The following is a 10,211-nucleotide window of genomic DNA, read 5'->3' as shown; positions in this document are numbered from 1 at the left end:
TCTATTTACTTTTGATATTTAAGTATATTTAAAATCAAATACTTTTAGACTTTTACTCAAGTAGTATTTTACTGAGTGACTTTCACATTTTCTTTTAAGGTATCTTTACCTTTATTCAAGTATGACAATTGGGTACTTTTTCCACCACTGACTGTATATATATATATATATATATATATATATATTTGCATTTGGATTACTGTTACAGCGCTATTTCGGTAAATTGGATTCGTTCAAGATTTCATGTTTAATAAAAAAAACAGAATATGATGTGTAGGCTACTTGTTTGCCATTGTACTATATAGTTTTAAAGCAGCAATAAGCAGTAAAACAAATTAAAGCGTTTCCCTTCCTCTGTTATGGTAGAAAGCTAGCTGAGGGATGGGGCTGAAGAAATTAGAGCATTTTCAAATTCATAGACAGAGCGATTGATGCAACGACTGACCATCCATGATATCAACATTTTGTTTATCCATGTTTTGAGGCTACAGTGTTTAAATTGTTCACACAATTTTGAGGAAAACAAGCTTATATTTTGGGTTTCGATGGGGTTTGGAGAGTTGAACTAAGCTCATGAGGCAATTTCTAAGTTATATTTTCAAGAATCGATGGGTACATATAATGAATTAGAAATCCAAAAATGGATGTAGCAATTACAGATTGCCTTTTAAACATAGGCCTACGTCATTTGGGTATTTCCGCACCATTTGAGGGGGAGGTGGTAAGTTGAATTGGAGACTCGAAGTTGGGGGTGGCGAAAGAACAAGCTGTCAAGAGAAGGTAACGCTGTGTTTAAGGGACAAACAACCTATAGGGAAAAGGCTATTCGATTAATCACGGTGGCCGACGTTGGAAATGGATGGTAAGTTTGTTTACAAACTGATCCTCAAGGTAAATGCATGCTGGAGTCTCGTGTGAAACGTAGCAATTTGTTTGCGCACAAGGGTGAAGCCCGCATACTATTGGTTTTGTACTACATCAGGAAGAGTCAATACAAAATAATGGAGATAATTGGCGCTGACTTGCCAGCACTGTACTAGGAAGTAGATAGGCGTACGTCTATTAGGCTATAGTTCTAGAACTGCACATCATATCTAGTAGAACATATCATAGCCTATGTTCATTATGGATGCTTTAAAACATTTTTTAAAATCCAAACATTAGAGTAGTACGGCAGTCAAGCGCCTACGTGATTCTCCAAGATATTTGACTTTAGCCGCAGGGAGATATTTAACTCGTAGGTCTATGACAAGATATACAATTTTGGCACTTAATTGATAAGGGGACGCCGTTGTCCCCAAAATTACGTCATAAAATAAATGATAAACGTATGCTAGCTGTGGGTAAATGTTTGCAATGTAACGTTATGAAATGATCCTACGTCATCAATGTTTTGTGCTTATACATATATAGGTTAATAGCTTGTTAATAAAGCCACGCAACGATATGACATTACGAAAAGTTACGTTGTTTACTTCAAGGTCGACAAACATGGAAGGCATCCCTTTCTCTTAGAGAGTGGCCATTTCAAAGAAAAGTCTTCCATGAAACAGTGGTGGGTGGGGCTATGAACAAGTGGGGCTATGAACAAGCGCCACAAATCAAGTTTCCAGTCTTTTTCCATGAACCAGGACAGTGCTTTTAGTGAAGATGTGTTAAATTGGACACCGACTGCTCACAGACACAATAGGAGCGATGTAATCTGAGACCTTTTATTGTCCCGGTCGAAATACTTTTCAGTATTCATTCGCAGTACACTTTCAGGGCGATCCTGGCAGGTCAAACATTATGAGCGATTATGCCTTGTCTGCTACTGTGTTTAAGATCAACCTCCAGTGTTTTCAATGCAAACCTATTAACTTCTACTGTTAGTTAACACCCTTCTGCATATGGAGGAGATTCATTTCTATCGCAGATCTGTGCTGAACTGTTGTGATCTTCAATGTCACCAGTTCTTGTGTGCCTTTACTTATCAGAGAGTAGTTGAGGGAAATTATAGGTTGTGGATTTTGATTGATCATCCTTTCTTACTGATTTCTTTGTTCTAGTAAATGTTTGTCAATTCCTCCCATCTCCTTAGGAATGTATGGATGGGAACAGGCCCCTTTGAACCAAGGTAAGGAGATGTCTATCACTCTGTGTAACTGTTTCCTGTTCCTCTCAACTGTTCATGTTGATGGGTGACAATCAGTGAGTCAACTTTTTGGCTTCTCCCTCATGAATGTATTGACTTGAATCTTCAGCTTTGCTTTAAAATAGTTTGATAGTTTAGAGATGCACTATGACCTTCATTACATTGGTCTCCCCCCTCTCTATCTCTCTTTATATATCTCTCTCTCTCGCTCTCTCATATATATCTGTCTCTGTCTCTGTGTGTGCAGGTAATCCCTTCATTGAGATCATTGAACAGCCCAAGCAGAGGGGCATGAGGTTCAGGTACAAGTGTGAGGGACGCTCTGCAGGAAGCACCCCGGGAGAGAAGAGCAATGACACCACCAAGACACACCCTGCCATTAAGGTGAGGGCGCCCTTTAATGACATACAGATAATTAACCTGTCATTTTATAATGATTCCATGCCATTGTTTATGTAACAGTATAACTTTAAACCGTCCCCTCGCCCCGACACGGGCGCGAACCAGGGACCCTCTGCACACATCAACAACAGTCACCCAAGAAGCGTCGTTACCCATCGCTCCACAAAAGCCGCGGCCCTTGCAGAGCAAGGGGCAACACTACTTCTAGGTTTCAGAGCAAGTGACGTAACTGATTGAAACGCTATTAGCGCGTACCCGCTAACTAGCTAGCCATTTCACATCCGTTACACTTACTCTGTAGCGTAATGAATTCATTCCGAGACCTTAAAGGGATACTTCGGAATTTTGGCAATAAGCCCCTTTATCTCCTTCACCAGATTCAGATGAACTCGTGGGTACAATTTTTATGTCTCTGTATCCAGTATGAAGGAAGTTAGCATTGGCTCGAGAAATCGACCTCTAACTAGTGTTAGTGCAATGACAAAGTCTATGGGTAGTGGATACCCATAGACTTCCAGTCATTGCGCTAGGTAGCAATTGTGCTAGCACTAGTTAGCAACTTCCTTCAAACTGTACGCAGAGACATAAAAATGGTATCCACAAGTTCATCTGACTCTACGAAGTAGATGGAAGGGCCTCATTGCCAAAATCTCGAAGTATCCCTTTAATAATTGTAGCTAAGTCACCATATATTCTGAGATAGTCGATGGATCAACTATTAATCAAAGTAAGATTTGTTATACAAATGAGCCGTTTTGTCTAGTTATAACCACGGTAGAGCAGTCTAATTACTACTACACCATGCTTTACGACACTTGATTTATGGAGATTTTGAAGGTGATAAGGAAGTGGTGGAGATTCTAAGGTGAGTGATGATACACATCCTGCTAACCTGGTTGGTCCCATGCAGGTGCACAACTACAATGGCCCCCTGCGTGTCCGCGTCTCCTTGGTGACCAAGAACCCACCTCACAAGCCCCACCCGCACGAACTAGTGGGGAAAGACTGCAAACATGGCTACTATGAGGCAGACCTGCAGGAGAGACGAGTACACAGGTTAGACGGAGGGTCTCTGTGTGTGTGTTGGGGGCTTGAGGGTGGGTGTGAGGGCAGGTCTGTGAAAATTATTAGACAGGCGTGGATGTGTGTGTACCTGTGTGTGGGCAGACTTGTTAGTGGGTGGGTGTGTGTGTGATGAAATACAAAGAAACATAATGTTTGTTTGATGCAGTGTGTACCTGCCAACATCTTGATAGAGAACATATACTTGGATGACAAAAGGGTACCAGTTAATGATTTATATAACCATTCGGAATAAATTGTTTCACATAGTCTTGGTTTTTAAAGGCCAGAAGCAGAGGATGGTTGAATAATCACCCTCTTGTGATCGATATCTACAGTATCTCACTTTCACACACGTTCACTCTGACTCCTTGTCTTACTGTCTGCTCTCAGTTTTCAGAACCTGGGCATTCAGTGTGTGAAGAAAAAGGATGTGGCCGAGGCAGTTTCCTGTAGGCTGCAGACCAAAAACAACCCCTTCAACAGTGAGTGAACACACATTTGTTTTACTATCCTTGTGGGGGCCAAACAATTGATTCCCATTCAAAATTATATTTTCCCTAACTCCTGACCCCTATGCTTAAAATAGCCTTTTTCCTTGTGGGGACTGGTGAAATGTCCCCACTTGTCCGAATTGTCTTTGTTTTACTATCCTGGTGAGTACTTCTGGTCCCCTATAAGGATAGGTAAACCAAAAACACACACACCGTACGTGACAATCCACTGTCATAACATTATACCAGTTATATAATTCACTCCTCCAATCTAATTTTCATGTTTGTTTACCTTGGTTAATTCCAATAATATCGTGTGAGTAGGAATTTATTTTTCCTCTGTTGACTGACTGACTGGCTATCTGACACCCACTGTATCCTATCTCCGATGCCACACCAATTTGTGTTGTGTCTGATGTGTTGTTTTGTCTGCAGTTCCTGAGGCGAACGTGTGGGAGGAGTTTGACCTAAATGCAGTGAGGCTGTGTTTCCAGGCCTCGATCACTCTGCCTACCGGGGAACTCTGCCCTCTGGAGCCCGTGGTGTCCCAGCCCATCTTCGACAACAGTGAGTCTGCTACACACACCAAACGCTCACTAAGTGCACACTGACTCCCTCGTCTGTCACTGTTCTGTCCTGGGTGTTCCTGTTTTATTGTGAACAATAATTTGTTATTATTTTCTGTATAAGGCTAAATATAAGCAGTACATACAAGCAGTACCCAGAGGGAGCAACATCACTCAAAAAGTGGAGAAAAAACTAAAGAATAAAGACAAGAATCAAGGAAAACGCAAAACAAATTGCGTACATACATATTCACATTTGGGCTGTCAAACGTTTCAAGTAAGTGAGTTAATGGCATTAGTAAATTGTGATGAATCACAGTTTTTGAATTTGCTCAAATTTGGCGCAAAAATATATATTTTTCTATTTGAACAGCAGTGCATTAAGTTGCAGGCTTTGATTGTAAGTGTCGGAAACACAGAAGGATCTACATCAGAACGTTTTAACCATGAACAACACAGAAGTCCCTGTAACATTCAGCTACTAATGCTCCCAATGTTTAAGTAGGCCTGCTCACTCTCATCAATGCCCTTGTTTAACACTTACACACACACTTTTAAGTACTGTTAAAGCTTCAGGCATTCTAAATGGGTGTGACTATTGGGAAAAAGACCTGGCTCTGTGGACACAAAGAGCTTTTAAACTTGTCTGACAATGTTATGAAAACACTAACCATCTGTACTGTTCAGGTAACTTTACACACACATAGGCCTACACGCTCTTCCCTTCCTCCCACACCCTCTCTCACACACATCCTCTCTGACACACACACACACACACACACAATCATACACACCCCGCAATTTTGGCAGTTGATCTTACGAATATACAAATGTTGTACATTTAAAACCCAAAGCCTGCCGAGTACAACGTTCAGTTCAAACCAGCTTTTGAGAGCGTTTTAATTTTAAAAAAAAATTCTTGAAAAGAAATGTTGACATTTTGGGTTATAACCACAGAGCATGAGAGCGGGACATCATTTTCAGAAGAACTTCTAACAGTTAAACAGTGCCAAAACATATGCATGCATGTTTCACAGTTGACGGCGTGTCAGTTTCACTCATTTATGAAGCCCCTTTCGCACTCCATCTCTATCGTTTCTGTCTCACAGGAGCACCCAACACAGCAGAACTGAAGATCTGTCGAGTGAACAGAAACTCTGGAAGCTGCATGGGGGGGGATGAGATCTACTTACTTTGTGACAAAGTGCAAAAAGGTTTGTCTGTCACACACACGCACTTCTATTTTTGTTGGCATTAATGAGTTGAGTCTTTTTAGATTCTTTAACCTTACATCAACGGCTTTGTTCATATATGCCTTTTTTTCTGTAGTTCCTCTTTGCCAGACACAGATTTGAAAGTCTTGTGTATATAAGCCCACTGGTAACCAGTTATTTAATTGGTTAAACTTAACCTAGTTCATTGGTTCTATCTCCTTCCTGTATGACATGGAAAGGCGGCCAATGAAAGAATGTTGTTACAGAATGTTACCAAGGCAGTTGCCAAGGTCTCTCACACCTCACTGTCCCACCCCTCCTCCTCCCCATCCCCTCTCCCACCCCATTCTTTCTCCCCTCCACAGAGGACATTGAGGTGCGGTTCTTCCAGGACTCGTGGGAGGGGAAGGGCATCTTCTCCCAGGCGGACGTCCACAGGCAGGTGGCCATTGTGTTCAACACCCCGCCCTACTGCGACACCAACCTGACCGAGCCAATCCGAGTGAAGATGCAGCTCCGCAGGCCCTCGGACCGTGAGGTCAGCGAGCCAATGGACTTCCAGTTCCTGCCCTCCGACCCAGGTCACTTCCCTTTCCGTTACAATGGCGATCCACTTTGTTTTCTGTGGCATAACTCCTGTAGCCTGTGGTTGTCATGCAAAACATTTTACCCAGGCCAACTAGAATTTTTCACTGTACAGATGAATATGGACTGATGGAGAAGAGAAAACGGACAGAGGGAATGTTACAGAATCTGAAGCTGGGGTCCCTGATGTCAGGTAAGTGTCTAAAATGATCCATGTCGCTGAACTAGACAGCTGTGTCCTCTGATGGTTTTAATGTGTGATGGTGTATGTTTGAATTCCAGGGGCCATGCCAGCAGGGACAAGGCCTTTCAACATTGCCAGGAGAACAGTCACCGCCAAGCCAGCAGCTAGCCAGCCTGGTAAACCTTACTATTTATTTAGCTGTTTATTATTAATGGGTGCATTTATACGTTAAAGGTTGTTTTTCTATATGTAACATTCTATATGTTGTCAAAAGTTAACATAGATACTACTGTTTAGAGACCCTACGTTTATTTGTACATTTGGTAGTATACAGAATTGGGTAAGGGACAGCGGCATTGACTGTTTGTCTCTTGCAGTGAACCCAGTGGCGCCCCCTAGTGCCGTCTCTGTGAAGCCCCAGCCCTACTACAACGGCCCCCAGCCAGGCCAGTTGTTTCAAACCCAGCCCAAAGCAGAAGCCTCCACCACAGCTGAGACCTGGAAGTTCCTCAACAGCCTGACCCTGGACTCCCAGCCCAAAGCCACCCACGTGGCCAGCTTCACCACTAACCCCCAGGCCTCTGCAGCCACAGCCGCCTCCTCCCAGGCCTTTCCCACCGTAAACCTGTCGGACCTCCACGGATTTTCTTTCCACACCTTTGCTTGTCCCCAGGAGCCGGTGAGTGCAGCCGCTACCCCAGAGCCCACCTCTAGCTTCGGGGTCCAAGGCTCCCAGTTCAAGGTGGACGAGGAGCTACCCGAATTCCCCAGCTTTTCTGAGGCACAACCGGCCGGGACTCTAGATAGTATAAACATTGACGACTTCCAGGCTATGCTGGGCCAGAGTTGTCTGGCTGGAGAAGGGCCAAAGAGCAGTGAGGCGTCGGCCCCTCAGGCACCCTGCCACTTACCCTCCACCAACAACGTGGCCCAGAACCAAGCAGACCCAGCCAACCACCACATCAGCTGTGGCGGCAGCACCTGGATGAACTACCCCAACAGCATTGTCAACCTGCTCCAGAACGAGGGCATGATGGACAGTTCCCCCGGCAACGCCAGCCAGCCCGCCGCCCTTGACGACCTGGACGTCTTAAGCTCCATAGACGAAGACCGTCTCATGTCCATCCTGAGCAGTGGCAACCAATACAGTTTTGTGTCCGGACATCAGACCTAAGAGACAACCGTGTGATTTGACTGACATGTTTACTGACATAATCCCCCTGGTAGACAACTTTTATCTGTTCCCTCGCCCTTGAGACCCTGGGCCCGGTTGCATAAAACATCTTAAGTTAATTTCCCCCTCATATTTTCCTGTAACTTTAAGTCAGTTGCACAAAACTTGTGAATTTTCCCCTTAAATTTAGTACAAAAGTTAAGGGTGTCCATGAGGTCCCTTAACTGCCTTATTGTGTATGGATATCAATGGAAACAGCATTTATAGAGGTGAATGTTGATTTCATCTGCTCTGGTTACAAAAGGAAAACGTCAACCAGCTAGCTACTTAGCTAAACAATGGAAGGTGCACAATCCATGGCTACAAAGCTAGCTGGCTAGTTAGCTACAGCTACTCTGTAAGCTAGCTTGACGTACTAGAAAGTAATATAAACAAGTTGAGAAAAAAGTAACTACAAGAAAGTGGTTTATTATCTGAAGCAATTTGGTTATCCTGTCTTCATTGTAGAAGTTCTATTTTGCCATCTCACAAAATGAAAGCGATCTCTTTGAAGAGACATTCAGTCACTGAATCAGGCCATCTCCATGGTAACCAGATACTCTTTCTGCCATACGTGCCTTCAAACTACCGTAAAACCCCTTAAGTATGCCCTTACCTAAGGAAATATTTGAGCGGCTCTATGCAACGCCCTTAAACAATTCCCTTAGGTAAGGGAAAATTATTCCGTAAGTTAAACCCTTAAGAAGTTTTATGCAACGGGCCCAGCTCCCTTCCAACCCAATTTCCCTTTGTACTTGCTATTCTAAAGGGCTTCAAAAGGAGAGTCATTTGAAGGCTGGCAAAAAGAAGAGTCCGAAAGTGGTGCTTTCTGCTCTCTATGTGAATTGTGGACATGTTTATTAGGACAGCTACAGAACCCTGCCTGGACACAATTAACAGAGGGAATAGAAGGGAGAGCTACAGGGAAGTAGCCAGTTTGTATCTGCCAGTATGTGGGCAATTGCAACACCCGAGGATGAGCTGAATCGTCCCTTTTCGTCACCCCTAAAGATACACCCCCACTGGGTTGTGTATAAACCCAGGCTTGTTTCTAATCTCCAAAGGCAGTGGTATTCCCTTCTGGTCCCAAAGAGCTTCAGGGTTTCTAAATGTCTCTACTTCAATCATTCAGTTCAAGAATGGGATGAAATCAAATCAAACGTTAAGTTTGATTTGATTTAGTCCTGTTCTTCTAAATTTCATTACATTTTAAATCAACCAGAGCTTGAAACCCTAGGCATTTTGTATTGTCTATTTTTAGTTGAATTATGTGTTTAATTCCAACAATGGCTGTTGATGACTTTGCAGATGCAATATAGGCCTAAATAGTACCATTGAGGATAAAAGCGATAATGTATGGTCCCATTTTAATTTGCTCTGTTAAACCTACTCTTTGGAATGACGTATAGCAACAGTGAATCTATTTAGTTTTAAAGTGAAGATCTCTCAACAATCATTCTCACGATAGCACATTGTTAATAGTCAGTGTCAAACATCATAGCTAATCAGGGCTGGGCTTGGTTAAAACCCTGGATGGGAGACCAAAGGGTAGCTGTAGATGGATCAATTCTCTAGTAGGAGGTGCTGCCCAGCCTGGTGTTTTTTTCTTATACGTTAAAGATCTGACATTGGTTTAACTTCAACATTTTATACAAGGTTTGTATATGTTGAAATGTGGTTACCATGAAGACATAATCCTGTGGTTTAAATGTTGTTGATTCAACCAGTTTGTGCCCTGTGGGTATTGACTAAATAGTCGAGGTGAGGAGAAATTACTGAGCCAACAGACCAGGAGTTGACCCTGCCAAACAATCAATTGATCACAAAATGTGACCATTATTCTATTATGGGGAGTAGGGTGAGTTTTGCATTTTCCCCACTTACAGTTGAGTGAGTATACTAAAGCAAGATTGTAATTTCAATGTGCATAAGCCTTAGGTGATGATATACACTGAGTATACAAAACATTAGTTGAGTTGCACCCCCCCCCCCCCCCCCCTCAGAACAGCCACAATTCGTCAGGGCATGGACTCCACAAGGTGTCAAGTGTTCCACAGGGATGCTGGCCCATTTTGATTCCAATGCTTCCCACAGTTGTCAAGTTGGCTGGATGTCCTTTGGGTGGTGGACCATTCTTGATACACATGGGAAACTGTTGAGCGTGAAAAACCTGCAGCATTGCATTTCTTGACACGAACCGGTGCGCCTGGCACATACCACATTCAAAGGCGCTTACATTTTTGTCTTGCCCATTCAGCCTCTGAATGGCACACATACACAATCCATGTCTCAAGGCTTAATCCTTCTTTAACCTGTCTCCTACCCTTCCATCTACACTGATTTTTGAAGTGGATTTA

At 43.1% G+C, this 10,211-nt stretch overlaps 1 protein-coding gene across 1 annotated transcript; it reads left to right on the top strand.

Annotated features, from left to right (window-relative positions):
• Positions 1-724: 724 nt before the first annotated feature.
• LOC120030357 (putative transcription factor p65 homolog) lies at positions 725-9,852 on the top strand. Its single transcript, XM_038975739.1, has 11 exons — positions 725-862; positions 2,081-2,116; positions 2,382-2,518; positions 3,447-3,592; positions 3,992-4,083; positions 4,528-4,659; positions 5,768-5,872; positions 6,238-6,453; positions 6,573-6,650; positions 6,740-6,817; positions 7,019-9,852. Exons 1-11 carry the CDS (start codon positions 856-858, stop codon positions 7,813-7,815), a joined length of 1,824 nt encoding a protein of 607 aa, XP_038831667.1. The 5' UTR covers positions 725-855; the 3' UTR covers positions 7,816-9,852.
• The last annotated feature ends 359 nt before the right edge of the window (positions 9,853-10,211 follow it).

The sequence above is a fragment of the Salvelinus namaycush genome, chromosome 36 (genome assembly GCF_016432855.1).
Source record: "Salvelinus namaycush isolate Seneca chromosome 36, SaNama_1.0, whole genome shotgun sequence".
NCBI lineage: Eukaryota > Metazoa > Chordata > Actinopteri > Salmoniformes > Salmonidae > Salvelinus > Salvelinus namaycush.
The sequence above is the reverse complement of the archived record's forward strand: the minus strand, read 5'-3'. Positions and strand labels throughout refer to the sequence as shown.